Source organism: Schistocerca americana, chromosome 2 (assembly GCF_021461395.2).
Source record: "Schistocerca americana isolate TAMUIC-IGC-003095 chromosome 2, iqSchAmer2.1, whole genome shotgun sequence".
Lineage (NCBI taxonomy): Eukaryota > Metazoa > Arthropoda > Insecta > Orthoptera > Acrididae > Schistocerca > Schistocerca americana.
The window spans coordinates 801,832,151-801,849,077 of record NC_060120.1 but is presented as its reverse complement, the minus strand read 5'-3'; the positions used below and the strand labels follow the sequence as shown (position 1 = coordinate 801,849,077).

The window sequence follows — 16,927 nt, the reverse complement described above, 5'->3', positions numbered from 1 at the left end:
TCACAACCGTGAAACAGATGAACAAGTGACTACACAATTACGAAAACAAGCTCTTTGCTGACGCTGACACATGAAAGTGGTCAGATGATCCAAACAAATATGTTGAAGTGGCAATTTACAACAGTAAAAACCGCTTTACTGCACCTCCCTCAAAAGGACAGAAAAGGAATTCCAGTTTATTTTGTTTTCACCCTGGTACAATACATAAATTAAGAAGACAGACGTGCCATTCGGTGGACCATACCTGGACAGTACACTGCCCTTCGTGCTAAGCGTTCATTAATATCATTGAAACTTTTAGCGTGTCATTAGTCTAAACTTCAAAGTTTGCTTAGAATACTTCGCACTAATAAAAGTTATATTGGTTATATGTACAAAAACAAAAATTAGGTTACATTTTACAAGACACAGAGAAATAATAATTCGATGGAAGTCTGTGGCTAACAGAGGAAAATAGAACACCCTTTCGTAAACCATTATTTGACTATAACAGCTGTGGAACTATATCAATGGATTTTATCCTCAGTCATACCCGCAAACAATATACTTCAAAAAGGCTGCAACTTTGGTGACGTTTCTAGTCTTAGTTCAATTGTGAAAGGTTGATCTCCAAATAGATCAAATATATTCTCATATCACCTCAGAGGCCTATACATACCAAAACTTCGTCACTAACATGCAGTGTGCGTTGACCTGAATTTTCTATTATGAATAAGGGTGGGAATTTTACGGTCAGAATCAGGTGAAATAATGTTCCCATTAGTGAGAGCACTAAAATTGTGATAGATATGGGTAGGGGAACTACTAAAATGAAGTAACGCGCTCTACAAATTATTCGGGCTGTTACGAAAGTACGAACGAGGCTGTAATCGGAATCTTCTCTAAAGCTTGTTTTTGTTAGTAAAAGCGAAATCTTGTACTTTCTCTGTGTTTCCTTTAGAGTTTGCAACCAAGTACTGTCGGGTATTATTAAAATAATAGAAATTCATACAGTGTCTGAATGTTAATTCACTTAATACATGTGCTGTGGTTGAGATCTCAGATAGCGCAGAATAAAAACCCGTAATTATAAAATAATTGCTGAATTAAAATGCTTCCGCAACAAGCTAGAGAGAGAGAGATAGACAGATAGACACAGGGAGAGAGAGAGCAAACTAATTGTAAATAACTTCTGTTAGCTACCTTGTATTCGGTGTCTCGAAACTTTGTCTAAAGGCTGTAGATAAGTACCGATATAATAAATGTATAAACTTTCTGCACTTCAATCTTTACGTCATTTGAAATATATTACGATGTATTTTATGTACACACTACAAAAAGATTAGTTTGTTAACGGCAAAGAATATGGGAATGGATGCAAAATATCCATCTTTCTTCAAGTTAGGTACTTTAGGGGTAGCAGGAGGATAGTGTATTAAAAGGTGATATGGGTAAAAGGTTGTAGGCTACACACATAAGAAATATTACTAAGAAACCTGTAATAGTGCAGACTCACTGTATCACTGGATTACGTGTTTTTGGAATGTGGGTAGTGCATCGTTTCGAAAGAAGAGAAAAGGCAAATTTTTGCAAAACCTGAACAGTATTGCATCAGTCTTTGTATCATAGATCAGGTTAACAAACTGTAATGTATACTGCAACGGTCACCAAACAAAAATCTCTGGAGTTGAAGACCAATAACAGAGCGTCTGAAGTATGGAATTACTGAAACATTACTGGATGAAATGGAAATGAGCGTTTGGCGTCATTGGCCGGGAGGCTCTTAGCGGGGCAGGTCCGGCCACCTTGGTGTATTCAACGCCACATTGGGTGATCTGCGCGCAGGATGGGGATGAAAGACAAAATGATGATGAAGACATCACAACACCCAGTCCATAAACGGAGAAAATCCCCGACCCAGCAGGGAATCGAACCCGGGCTGGTAGGACGGCAATCTGTCTCGCTGACCACTCAGCTATCGGGGCGGACATTACTGGATGAACGCATAGCTTTCATTTCTATCGATCTTGTACATGAGAAACGACTTCTCTTTGTTTCGGATGCTTCATACAAACTGCGAAACCTCCTAGCATGTGAACTGAAGAGCCACATCTTTGGAAGGCAAGAGGTTTTGTAGCGTCTATACCATCTATAGTAGTAATTATCGGTCACTGTCAATCTTTCACTATGACGATGTATGTATTTAATTGGGAAGAGAGTTGATTACTTATGAAACAGCTGTTTTCCCTCCTAAATAAATGTAAGGTGAAACTTTCCAAATTACTGTCAGTTTTATACTTACACACACAGCCAATATTCTGTTGTACAAATCTTGATCGAAGAACAGTCGCTGATCGACGAGAACACGCCTCTGTAGTTCAGCTGGATAGAGCGAATCGGTCTTGGCGTATTTGGAAACAAGATACATCGCAATTGCACGGCTGTTCCATAAAAAAGAAATGTACGTTACATACCGAACACTGCAAGTACATGAAACTATTAACTATATTGCAGTTTAAAATTATTGTAAGGTGCAGCAGTTTAATTTACTGAAACTAATGCTAGTATAGCCGCAGCACTACACTTAATTACAAAGGTGAGTACAAAGGAAGCAGTATTTTTCAAAAATCCTTTTTTTGTTGTAAATATGTGGCAAAAAGTTGTACCGCTTAAAGTTGTACCTCATTCTGACACAATATCTTCCAGGTTCAATGCAACTTCACCGACATTTACAAAGAATCTGAATTCCTGTACAAAGAAATTTGCTTGGAGCACCTACTTATCAGAGCGGGTCTTCAGCCATATGGGCATGGAACTATTACTTGTAGTAACTACAAATGGATGTGAAATGGATTCTAACTTGGAGTGCTTTATTATCTTCACAATCGCATTGACCTCATGGAGTCGCGCTTTAAGTTGAAACAGAATATCTGCACATAGAAATCCATTTCGTTTGGTGCCCACCGTAGCATGTTGAAACAACAATAATATTTTCAAATATTGCAGCGTTATCCACTGACACTCAACAATTTTCCATTATGATGCCTTTCAGCAGCTGCAGAGCTTTATGTGTCCAAAACGTGATGTCCTACTACCCAGGGAAGAGTACCAATCAGAGACTCACATCGTTTGTGAACTTCCGAATGAATTCGTAGACATGCTGCTGAGAACATGAGGTCATTAACATCCTCGACCTTAATTATGCTATGAATGTTAAAATATTTCACTCGTTTCCTACGCAGGAACCTTACCCAGGAACCTAACAACAGGACGCTGCGCACCCGTGAAGCAAGTTACTGCACGGGTTTCTATACTGTTACTTGCCAGTGTTTGCTTATCTAAATGATGATGCCACATCCGACATAATCTTCGCACCGTGCTTACGTATTTAACGGCTGTCAATGACTATTTTTAGTGTTATATTTGTTTTGCAGCTGTCGTTTCACTCATCCTACGATGTGAAATCCGTCTTATGTTTTGGTCTTCTCTGACAGGCTACATTGAGAATTCACTCAACTTAATCTTTGGTAACTATGGAGATTTCCTCGGAAGGAGAGAGGTAACAAGAAAAATTTCCGTGCGTAAAGTCTCATCAGCTCGTATAATAATCATTATTTCATATTAAATTGGTATGATAATCGAAGCTCCATTCAACAGTTTCGTGATCCCTAAATGAATACTGTACAAGCGTACTCTAAATGAAAGCAGGCAGCAGTTGAATATGTCACAAGTTGTGGAACAACTTTCTAGCATGAATTACTTTATTCCATTGTGAGTCACAGAGGTAAAATATGAAATAAATGGTGATAACAAAAACTTTCTCTCTACTCATGTGCTAACACGTAGTATCAGTACCAACCTCTCAGCAATGACTAAACCATTGTCGTCTATTGTAGGAACAGTGTGCTGTGGGTTTTTCTGCAACAAAAAGAAACAACGGCATCCATTTAACAAAGAAACATTAATTGTGTACACTTTCTCTTATTTACATTGATTCTTTCATTTTCCAAAAGTAAACAAATAAAAATGATGGTGTATATAAGTGAGGTAGACTAGTGCTATATTTCCATTTTTCGGAAAAGCAAACCATGGGTATGTAACCTAGAATATTACTCCAGAAGTGTGTTTCGGTATACATGCTTCAGATTCTAAGTCTTCTTAGTTAGAAAACACATGTTTTTTCATATGTATTGTACAGATTAATGGAAACTTTTAATCGATATTACATTTTATTTTTCAGTAATTCAAACATAATAAAAGATTGTACTTCATACAATGTTGACGAAAAAAATAATCTTAGTGTTAATGAACAATCATTCTGATAACTTTTATGACTACAAGAACAATAATGTTTTGCAGCGGTACATCAAATTTGGGGCAGAATACTGCTTTTTTACCTATTCTAGTCCGACTGAAGTTAATATAGACAAAAATTGATGGATTACCTTAACCATTTCAGGATTTTTCATTCCATTTTCGATGTCCCTTACGTCCACTTTTTTGAGATCTACTCCAATCACACCAGCTACTAGACGAACAAGGCAACATGGAGGACTGGCGTCGTGGTTGTACAGAATTATGGGTGACATCTTCGGATCTGTAAAGGAAAGTGGTGATTTAGAATGTTAATAACTCGCGAACAAGATCTCTAAGCGAGTACAAACACATTGTGCGAACGTCAGTTTATTTCAGTGGTTATTGCAAATGGTGGACAACAGTGTAATCGGTATCAAAACTCAACGTTAGTTACGTTCCAACACTTCTTATGCTGCTGCGGGTGAGTTGAAATGAAGTAGCTAACTTCTGCTGCAACAAACTCGAATTGTAATTGGTTTGTCTGACTGATAACTGAGATTAACTTTCGTCGGATTATCACTACAGTCAAAGACAGTTTATTACAACAGTACATTAAGCAAATATGGTTCAATAATAACAACATGTAACAAGACAATGGGATACACGTTCGACGTGAAATGTTGTAAATCCAAACAGAAGATATACCAACATATTCAAGATACTCCAGCAGCGGAAATATTGGGACAAAAATTAATATTGTGATCACCGCAACAAATCATCATCCGAGAAGCATCTGTAAAAAGCTAGAACTCATCAACAGCACCACCACCACCATCATCACCATCATCATCATTGATAATAAGGATTCGACCTACTGGCCCTTCCATCCTGAAAAGTTTTCATCCCATCCTTTTTACAGGGATGGCTAACACAACGTTTTCTTCTCAGATGATGTGTAAACGCAATTTTAGTGGTTCTATTGTTTTCCCTTAATTGAGCATCACCCCTCCATCATTTCCAGATGTTAAATGCTAATGTTTCCAGACCATGGAACTCATGTAAATGGCTTTAGAAAATAAACAACAGGTCAGAATGATGCTGATCAGGAACTCTCTGCAGGTATGATATAACTGAGCTCTTACTTGGAGTTGTACGTTGTTTGTATCTGACGTCAGATACAATGTCCAAAAACAAAATGCCTGCGTATGTTCACTAATATGTACTGTAAGTAGGGATAGGAATATTAGAACTGGAATATAGGACTGTTAGTCACACCAGACACAAATACGATGACAAAAAACCTATGACCTGATATATTAAGAAGTTGAAAGCATCTATAGCACGTCAACATTCTGTAGGTGGTGGCTTAACAGCAGTTAATGTATGTTTCATGTTCTATTTTAAGTGGCTTTCTTTATACCACTGCCAACTATCAGTCACATCTATTATTTTTGTAGCCAATATGGTTGCATAACAAAATAGTATTAGATGGAGGAACAAAATTTTTGAGCTGTCTGGAATGACATCCAAGTGTACCCCACCTGCCCGGTATGCAATGGTTGTTTAACAAGTGTAAACCTTCTTGGGCACCGAACGCAATCAAGCAGCACATTTCCACAGTCTGCGAGTGACACCTTTAGCAACACCTGAATCAGCATCATGATATCATTACAAAGAAGGCAGAACAGTATTTTTAACTGGGCTGCTTGGTGTTACCACACATAGATTCTATGCACGAATGCCTTCCAGGTTGCAAACCTTCCATAAAATAACGCTCTGTAGCTTTCAAATTAAACATTATTCCAGGAGAGAAAGCTGACAAGCATGTAGAACTGGAGTACATTTCGTCACCCATATGGCGGAACCACATTGTCAACCACTATACAGCATTGCCCTTCCTTTCACACACACATCATAGTCTTGTCATTCTGTCTGCGTCACTGATACCGACGGAAGGCCACCTCCGTTAGTTGCAGGATGACCTGTTAACTTACAACGGAGTGTGTGTCCAGTTTGGAGTCTACTTCCTCCAGTCTGCAGACGTCTGGGAGTTAGGGGAGTGGTGGCTGGAGGGGGGGGGGGGGGCGACTTCAACTCTGGGAGCTGCCATTCATGCCGACCACGACTGAAGATGAGGACCACGCAGATCTTCCAAGGTTGATGAACTAAACTATCCGACAGAGCTATTCTGTCCTGTTACAAGCTGTTCGACTTGGGAGGAGAGCACCTGGGGCCACCCCTCTTTAGCAGTGTGTGTACTACGTTATTGGCTGAATTCTGGGACGGCCTCCATGTCGCTGTTTCGTCTTCAGCCTTCTTAACATCATGACCACAGTCATCGGAGGTATGCGGATTTCTGGAGGCAAGCCTATGTGCAACTACGCTCAACGAGAGCGACTGAGCATTTGCCAGACGTCCACAGTCACTCAAGGCTGTAGGATTACACTGGTCGCCACTTCACCTTGCACGAGCCGGCCGAAATGACGGCAGGCAACACCAGGAGCTACGACTGCAGATTCCAAGACAGGCGCTGACGCACCATTCAGCGAGTTTCTGCGACGTGAACTCGGGACGGTTGTTTCAAGGGTGCGTTCAGGAGGAGACTCTTCCCAAAAAATGGATGTTAATTTAATGCTTTCTCATTGACGTCTTGGGTGTGACACAGATCCTCACCACCGCACCTCCACTCGACCAGCCTGAATCCATATCCAGCGAACCACTACAGTTAGGAGCTGTTCAAGTCGGCTGCCGCCGCCATATAAGAACCATGACTCCACATCAGCAGTCATCTTCGACATCAAGTTTTTGTATGTCCATCCCTCTGAATGGAGTATTGAGGGATTTCGGCTATTCACTTGGAGAATTCGCTGGCTCATATATTTGGAAGTTCTGTTTTTAATCGTTCTCCAGTTCTTCGACTTTAAATTAACTCCATTATTTTTCTACATCTCAGTAAACTTCTTTTGGAAATTTGTGTGTGATTAATTCTCTATACCTCTCAGCACTTCCACTCTCCTTCTGTTTACAATCCCATATCCTCATCACTTTCTTGTGTTTTCTATTTATCACACAATGATTCATTTTCCATTATCCCACCAGTAATCTATGGCCTCCCTCTCCAGTCACACTTGGAATTACCTTCACATTTGTTACTTCCTCTCCCTATTCCCTATCTACTAGAATATAATCAATTACGCTCTTGGTTCTTCTCTATTCATAAACCAGCTGTTTGCTATTTTCATTCCATTCCTCTGGCACAAATCCAGGAGTCTTTCCCCTTCTTCATTTCTGCCTCCATATCCAAAACACCCCAACACTTGCTCAAATACCTTCCCGTCTTTGCCTACATGTGCATTAAAATCTCCCATCACTACATTAGCACTCTCTATATGGTTCTCTAACTCTTTTTCAAATTCCATCTTCTCTTCTTCGCTACATCCCACTTGAGGTGCTTAAATATGGATAACTTTTAGTGTTTCTTTTTGGAACCTCAGGTTTAAGTTATTGATCATGTCTGATATATATCTCACACTTTCAATACAGCTTTGTAAATTCTTATTCACCATCACTGCCACACCATTTCTTCCAAACCTGTTATTCCCACTCCCGTACAGTTTTCCTCCTCTCAGATTCTTCCCACCTTTTCCCTTCCACTTCGTTTCTCTAAATCACAAAATATCTCATTTTCTCTCTGTTAGTACATCTGTCATTTCTTCCATTTTTTCATTGAGGGTTCATATACCAAGGGTGCCAATATTTAGGCTATTTTTTAGTCCATTTGGTTTCATCTTCTTGTACTGATGAAAATCACCAGGTCTTCCATGATTTGCACCAGTACCTGAAGAAGCAGTGGGGTCAAATCCTTAGTGGTTCGTTCTGAGGCTCGTTTATTTTTTGAAAGCAATATATGAAGACTTTCCTAATGGCTTGCTATGCTTAACACAGGAAAGGATTTTCTGTTGGGGTTGTCTCCCTTAGCCTTTGCAGTTTCTCCTCCACGACAAGGCAGTGGTTCCCTTCTCATTTAATCTCCAGAAAGAAGGGTTGCCTGATCTGCCAGCTACGCTGTTCCGAAATCTTTCTTTTCCGCCGTCTCTGCCATTAAGGTCTTCATCCGTAACCCTGGGCATTGGTTCCGTGTTATACCCCACGGGATTGGGTCCTTGCCTGAACACAGCCATCCTATCACCCCGGCCATTAGGATGCCCACCCCTGCGACGTGGATGCGCCAGACAGGAATTACCCCAGTGGAGGAATAGGGAAGGGGACCCTACCTCACGGGGGAGCTGCGTTAATGATTATGTATGTTGCCACAATCGAAGGGTATTTTTTCTAAAATTTTTGAAGCTAGATGTTTGTACAGTGTGTGTGTGTGTGTGTGTGTGTGTGTGTGTACCAGACTGTTTATGCTTGAGATCAAGTTTCTTTTGTCCTGTGCAGAAACTTCACAGAACTTTGCTGCATTTTGTTTACATGCTGTAGCTGGGATATTTTCTGGAGAGTGTCCGCCAGACACGCTGTCTGCACTTCGTCCATGTTTTGAATCCTAAACCCATTCCACACCGCCATGACTAGCTAAGTGTTTACATAACGTCTTGATGAAGCACACCAGAGATGTTGTCTTTTTTGTTGTTTGTTTGTACGCAATCGGACTGTTCACTAATCTTACAAAACGTAAGTGACAGAAAATCTTCTTCCACCATTTCAGTGTCTTCCGACAATAAGGATAATAGCTTGACAGCTCGTCAGCGCTGTCTACTCCGTTATACGCTTGCTTAGTCTATCACAACATCTGGTTTACGTCTGTCTACTTGTCGTTCTTTACTTCTGGTACTAGTTATAGTTCAATTTTGTCGGTATTTGGTTGGAAAACAGTACACATACCTGGTTCACTTCCGTTTTACAGCAAGTAAATATTTCTTCCTCCAAAGCACCATTTCCTCATTCCTAAGCTTCACAGTCTTCATTTGATTAGGTAGACCCTTACTGTTTAGCATTACAGTACCTACACACAAAGTTTTATGCTGCAACAGATAGTCCAACACAGCTGGGCCTGTGCACGACCTGTACATGTAAATGTAATGTGCTTTCCCAAAGTAATCTCCACGCAACCTCCAAATATAGACAAGGAAGATCTATCTCCACTGTTTGGTTTACATGTGTAGATTTCACGATTCAAAGCATAACTTGTTGAGTCACACAGTACAGAAAGTCTGATTCCTTATTTAGTTGCTTCGTTTTTTACATAAGCTCTAAATCCTCTTCTGCAGCTGAAGGAACATATGATAAAAAAACTGAAAAAGGGTCTTATTTTGTTCAGTGGATCATGTCCTAGCTAACTTAGTTTTACGAATTTCGTGTTGTCGTTCAGGTGCAACATAAACAAAATGGAAAAAATATGTCTCTACTCATTATCCTGCTTGCCCATGAAGGATATAGAAATCCACCCTTTGACCAACAGTCACTTATTTTTGGTAACTTCACTACACTCATACGCGAAATAATTGAGAAAAACAAGTATGTTTCACTTATGTTTACTACTGACCATTGACGCCACATAATCTTATTCATTTCATGAATTTTTAGGTCTGAATACCTGTTTGTTTCAACTGCTGTTATCTTTATCATCTCATTACTCAAAAATTCTGAGAAACATTCCAGTTGAGTATAGTTCTCATCCAGCTGCAAAGTCGCATCACTACCAGTACCGCACAATGATAAATCAGGCTGGTTGTCAATTCTGGACCAGTTGCTCACATCTACACGCTGAGTTCCTTTCAGAAGGACATCTTGGCATATAAAAGACCATACTCAAGTTAGAGAAGTCGTAACTGTACAGTGATATTAGATGGTTAGTCGACCAGTGACAGGCCTGTAACTTAGAAAAGCTCAATTCAAGCAACCGAAAGGGGTTGCTGCAGTCGTCCAAACAGGCCCATGGAAAGAATTTTCATTGATTATTTGGGCCCGTTACCATGTACTCAGGCCAGATACAGATACATTTACGGGGCCATTTATGCTTTCACTACGTTTGTTTGGCTATGTTCTAGTAGGGAGGTGACTACCAATATCAATGTCAAACATCTAAGTGAAATATTTTCGCTGTTCGGTCCACCAAAGATATTGGTCAGTGACAATGCTCCTACCTTTGCTTCTCAGGAATTTTGTTTTTGTTTTTGCCCTGGTGTCACCCACGTGGCAACAACACCACATTACCCTCAATCTTCTTTTGCTGAAAGATTTAATCGAAACGTAAAGACAGCGTTGGTCACCTTCCATGCCGACGCGAAAAACAAATTACTGTGGTTTTCACCAAGTGCGACATGGTCACGTGTACAATCAGTGATCCAATATTGTCAAATGTTTTTTTTTATTATAGTCTTTGATCACAATATCAATTCTTCAGACGATGACCGGTTTCAGTCCGTAATAACCATCCACAGATCTTTTTTACACCATGTCCTTATGGCCTTATCACTTTAGATGATTGATGATAATGCTGAATCGACACCTAAGTCTACTGCCTTTTTGCCTTACTTAGGAAGCGCTTCCAACATGATCGGTCGTATTTTACGGAAATACGATGCGAAATGTATTTTCCGAACTCCATCCAAAAATAGAGTGCTTTTGGTTTCTGTTAAGGATGATCTTCGTTTGCGTAAGGCGGGTGTATATCGCTCTCCTTGTAGCGCTGTGGCATGGTATATGTTGGTCAGACTATCAGGACCGTCGAGGACCCCTGTACTGATCATAAACGGCACACACGATTACAGCAGCCAAGTAGGTCTGCTACTGCCGAACTTTGCTCGGGTACTGGTCACCATATGTTATATAACAATACCGAGATTTTAGCATGCACGTCCAGCTATTGGGGCAGTGTTGTTAAGGAGACTGTTGAGGTTAAATTAGCGAGTAATCTTGTAAACAGGGCTGGAGGTTTTTGTTTAAACTCTGCTTGGAATCCTGCTCTCTCCGTTGTCAAAAAACAGCGGGACAGAGTCAATGTTACATCATCTGCTGGTTCGTAGTCTTTGACTACCGATACCTCTGACTTTGGCGATCTCTGGTGGCACTAGTGCTCAGTGTGTGTGTGTGTGTGTGTGTGTGTGTGTGTGTGTTATTTTTCCTGAATTACTCCAAGAACAGAGGTTTTAAATTTGCCTGTAGATCGCCAAGGCACAAACTGCAACGGACAGTCCGTTGCAGGTTGTGCCTTGAAAATGGCGGGGTGTATTCCCGTCGAAATATCGGCGGTCACTGTAAATATTACCTGATTGAATTTCCGTTTGGAAAGTTAAACACTTGTGAGGGAAAGATAGGGAAGAAATTGAAGCTTTAGTGGTTAGATTCACAAATCTTTTCAGTCCGAAAGGTCCGTTACCAGTCCCACCTGTAACGCAAAATAGGATACCAACGAGAAGCAGTGCCATATAGCGTCCCAGAGCATTTACTACCACAAGATGGAGGAATTCATCAAACAGCAGTTAGTTGATTGAATCAGTGGACTTGGTGACAGTCTCTGGGATGTGAACATTGTCACTGGGTCCAAAAAACCAGCTAATGGTACCAAGAAATATAGGTTCTGTAAAGATGATTGATACCTCAATGCAAGGACTATCACTGATTCATACTCCATCTCTTGTATTACGGAAATACTAGGCTCAATGTAGATAGTTCTCAAGGGAGTGGCTACCACCAGCTTGAAACAGTTCCAGGAAACCGGCCGAAGACAGCCATTACCACACCATGTGTTCATTACAAGTATTGTAGCATGCTGCCTGGAATGAAGAATGCAACGCCTACATTCCAGAGGCTACTGGATTTAGTACTTTTGGGATTAAAACCTACAAAATACAAGGTGTGTCTTGATGACTAAGACGAGGCACTTAGGGAAAGCAGTTACCGTTGGTTGCACAGGAAACACATACACTTTATTGAAGGAAATAATTTTTTGAAACAATCTTTTTTAAAAAAAATTGACTGCAACACATGCTACACTGACGGATGAAGGCCTTATTAAGTGAGAATTCAAAATTATTTGTCGGCTGAAGGCCACAAGCAAAAGGAATAATTTAAACAAAATTTCATTTTTCAACAATTGACACAATCAGACCAAATAAAAAAGGGGAGTAATCCATAGACACTGCTCCAAGGATCGACATGAGAAAAGTCCCTACAGCTGCATAAGTGGTGAGACAGGCAGCCAAGCGTTATGCTCATACAACAGGGTGGCAACTCAAACTAGGGACAGTTTAAACGCCGACCAACCCTCTTACCAAATCCACGTAACATCTGATAACCAGTACAACGATGGAATAATTCAGGCGAGGGCGAAGGGATGGACAGCACTGCGTCTGCAGAATCCGGCTTTTAAAACACCGAAAGGCAGAAGGAACCACTCCACAAATGCAGTACGTGGACAGCGTTAAAATAACTGCTCATTCAAACACACTAGATACACACAGACTCGCGATAACGATCCCACCAACAACCCAAACAATACTAAAACCAGTCACTGTGGAACAACAAGCACGAACCACAAGTCGACACAAACACACAGGGCCCAGAAGCGGTCGGAAGAGACGTCGTCCGACGAGACGAGACGACCGACCGAACGACCAACCAACGGTCGTCCCCGCTCAAGTCAGGCAAGGGAAAGGTGCCAGTATGAATCGCCGACTGACAGCTTATCGCCACGAGATCACTTCCACGGACGGACACACACATACCAGTGAAAGTTGCACTCCTCGAATGTAACGAACCATTCAACTTAAACTCGCTGAATACGGACCTCGACGTGGTCGTGCACTCTCGCGACCACATTCTTCCACCGGACAGTGCATATATCGCAAGCTGTCCCGGCGAGTACTGGCGCTGTGCGGACCTCACTGCTCCATCCGTCCTAAGCCAACTTCTCACACACGACGACCCGGAGAAACTAGAGGTCGCTCCAAAGACAGTACCACAGTACTTGCTATCGATAAGCGCTGCTGCTGCCACTAACGGACAGACAAGGCTAGTAAACGTAGTGGCGCCAGTGAACACACTAAGGAAACGAAAGGTCACAATCCGAATACACGACACCAACCTGTCAACGGCACAAACGCGAGACGAAGCACGGCTCCATGACATAAAGGTATTTTCAAAAGATATGGAAGAACATGGAGACAATTGTAAGAACGTTCGTATTTCCTTACTCCACGCAAGGGTTCATTCGATCAACAGATGGGAGCAACATCGCACTTGGTTGTGTTTTCAGTAAAATTGTGCGTAACGGGTAACGTCCAGGAGCTTATGCATCTAGGCAGTTGAACAAAGGCAGACAGTAACCATTCCACAACAGAGAAGAATTTCTAGCTGTTATTTATGGTGTTACCTATTGTCGGTGTTATTCATACACATTAATGTTTAGGGTAGTTGCGGACTGTGCTTCCCTTAAGTGTGATTAAAAGACCTGCCAGTAGGTTGACATGGATGGTACTGAAACTAAGCGAGTTTAATTATGAAGTGTTGCATAGACCTCAGAAAAAGCACACAGACAGGAAAATGGGAGCTCGGAAAGCAGTAGGTGAAAACTTGTCAGGGTGGCAGAAAGCACAAGCAACAGACGTAGACTGTCGGGTATTTAGGTTGCAGCTACAGTTTGAGATGCAGCACAGCTTGCTATACAGAAATACCAAATGTGGACCACGCGTGGCAGTTCTCGCATCTCTTAGAAATGAATTATTACGACAGGCATATGGCCATAGGTTAGCAGGTCATGGTGGATGTAAAACAAGGGATATGCACTTAGCTGAGAAGTTTTTGCGAAGAAAGAAAGATGTTGAACGGCACATGAAAGATTGTGTGCTATGTTCACAAAGTGCTGATCTTAGTCAAAGGCTATTCCATTGCGCGAACTGCCGGAAGAGCTGAAACCTTTGAAATGCTCAATTTGGATATCCTTTGACCATTTAAAAAGACTTCACCGGGCAATAAATATATTCTGACAATGATATGCCACTTTCCCGGTTCGTAGCAATGGTAGCGATTCCGGACTAGTGAGCAAGCACAGTGGCAAACGCGATGGTTAACGACTGGATATTAACATTATGCCTTCCTGATACTGTAATTACAGACCAGGGTACAAATTTTACGTCAGACCTGTTGAAAAAGTTCTGTCGCCTGCTTCTATCCGAAAACTTCTCATTAACCTTTTCCATTTACAATCAAGTGAATGTACCGGTAGGGTTCATAGCTTAATTTCTAAAATGTTTTCTCATTACATAAATAATCATCATGATTACTGGGACACGTATCTTCAATATGGTTAAGAGAGGTTTAGCAGGAGGTCAAACGCATGATTATGGAGGCATTCTGACGTCAGCAATGGAGAGATCAATGTACAGGGAAATTTCCTCTGAATCAAGAGGGCCAGTGGATTTTAGTGAGAAACCCTTACACATTGAAGGGCATTAATGTCCATACCAAGCGACAGAGGTGACTGAAGTTGCAGCTTCCAACGAGGACTTGTATTTCGCATATCAGTCGAGTCAAACCATTCGAATAAAGTGTATATGAGAGCAAAGTAGCCGTTACATAAAACACAGCTCGCCGTATGCACTAAAATCGAGTGATCGTTGCACAGTATTTAGTTCCTTTTGTCTAAATTTGTATTGTAGTCTTGTTATGTTTGAACCATTGGGGTTTGTACTACCATGTGTTGGGGGGTTTCTTATTTTGTACTGATTATTATATTATACCCTAGCGTTTCCCTTATGCACTAATATTTCAAATCGGGGAGTGGAATTGATGAGAAATTCCTTTCTCTCACGTGGTGTGCCAGCACATGCCGCTAGGAAGAATTTGGTAACGTTACTAATACTTCACAACATTCAGAGAAGAGTAGTGGGTGGATTTCAGCATCAACCTGGAGTTATGTTCTCAAGACAACCAGCTATTCTGATAACAAATCATCGATGGCCTCTTAGATTGAATTTCAGTGTACGCAAAATGAGAAACGAGGCGCACAGGTTGGAACACACCGTTATTAAACTGCAGGAAGAAGCACAGAGAAAGAGAATTTTAGTGGAAGTTCAGGAAGAATACCGCGGATTACAAATCTCTTACGGGAAAAGAAGGGAACAGTGGAAACAGGTGACTGATCTGACCCGAAAGCGCTAGATCGGAAAAGGAGAGGATGGGTAAATGCAGACGGTAAACTGTTGAAAACAGTGTTCTGAACATCAAACAACGAGAATATTCAAACTTTAAACAAGATGGTCGAGCAGACGAAAACGGTAGCAGACGCTAGTAAGACCAAGGTGGAAAGACATACCAGCAATTAGCAAACGTAGAACAGGCTGAACTGAATAATACGAGGATGGCACGACAGTTAACCAGAGGGTTTACCAATATGCACAAAGCATCAAGCTAAACGTAAATAGTGATCTTGAGAGGGTAAAAGACTAACTGCATACGCTGGGTGAGGGACTCATTGTAGCCAGATTGTTACGGGTTTGAACAATATAAATGATGCAGTGCTAGAAGCGTCTATATTGCAGGAAGCTATTTGCCTTAAGAGAAACTGAATTCTACGCTATTGCCGCCAAAGCAGTTTCTAGTCTGGCTGGAGAGAACAGTAAAGGATTTTATAACTTGACGATAAGTTTGGCTTCAGAAAAGGTAAAGGCACCAGAGAGGAAATTAGCTTCAGGATAGGTAAAGACATCAGAGAGGCAATTCTAACGTTGCGGTTGATAATGGAAGATAGACTAACGCAAAATCAAGCACGTTCACAGGATTTTTCGACCTGGAAAAAGCGTTCGACAGTGTCAAATGGTGTAAGATATTCGAAATTCGGAGAAAAATAACAGTAAGCTACAGGGAAGGGCGCTAATATACGGTATGTACAAGGACCAAGAGGGGAAAATATGAGTGGAAGCAAAGAATTAAAAAGGGTGTAAAGCAACAATGTAGCAAGCAATAACGGAAACAGAAGAAAGGTTCAAGAGCGGAATTAAAATTCACAGGATATCGATCATACGATTCTCATATGACATTGCTATTTCCAGTGAAAGTGAAGAACTGCAGGGCCCGCTAAATGGAATGAAATTTTTAATGACTACAGAATGTGGATTGAGAGTAAGAAGACGAAAGTAACGAGAAAAAGCAGAAATGAGAACAGCGAGAAACTTAACATGATGATTGGTGATCACGAACAAGACGGAGTTAAGGAATTCTGCTATTTAGCTAGCAAAATAACCTATGACAGACGAAGCAAGGAGGAAATAAAAAGCAGACTATCACAGGCCGTCTTGGTTGGTTGATGACGAAACAGAGGGGTCAATGATACCATCGGTTTAGGGGAGGATGGAGAAGGAAGTCGATAGTTTACTTTCAAAGAAACCATCCCTGCATTTGCCTGAAGCTATTTAGGGAAATCACGGAAAACCTAAATCAGGACGGCCGGAAGCGGGTTTGAATTGTCGCCCTCCTGAATGCGAGTCGTGTGCTAACCACTGCGCCACCTAGCACGGTACTACCACTGGCAAAAAGGCCATTCCTGGCGAAGAGAAGCTTATGAGTATCAAACTTAGGCATTAATTTGAGGAAGAAATTTGTGAGAATATACGTTTCGATCTTAGCATTATATGGTAGTGAAACATGGACA

The 16,927-nt window shown here is 41.2% G+C and overlaps 1 protein-coding gene across 2 annotated transcripts in view; it reads right to left on the bottom strand.

Moving 5' to 3' along the window:
* The window catches only part of LOC124595769 (glutathione S-transferase D7-like), a 70,411-nt gene that overhangs the window by 19,066 nt on the left and 34,418 nt on the right, over positions 1–16,927 (bottom strand). For both annotated transcript variants that reach the window (XM_047134650.1, XM_047134651.1), the window contains exons 2-4: positions 4,425–4,576; positions 3,839–3,897; positions 2,282–2,420 (exon numbers count right to left, since the gene is read on the bottom strand). In XM_047134650.1, the coding sequence (XP_046990606.1) occupies positions 2,282–2,420; positions 3,839–3,897; positions 4,425–4,568 (342 nt within the window). In that variant the 5' untranslated portion in view covers positions 4,569–4,576. The remainder of the gene's footprint in view (positions 1–2,281; positions 2,421–3,838; positions 3,898–4,424; positions 4,577–16,927) is intronic.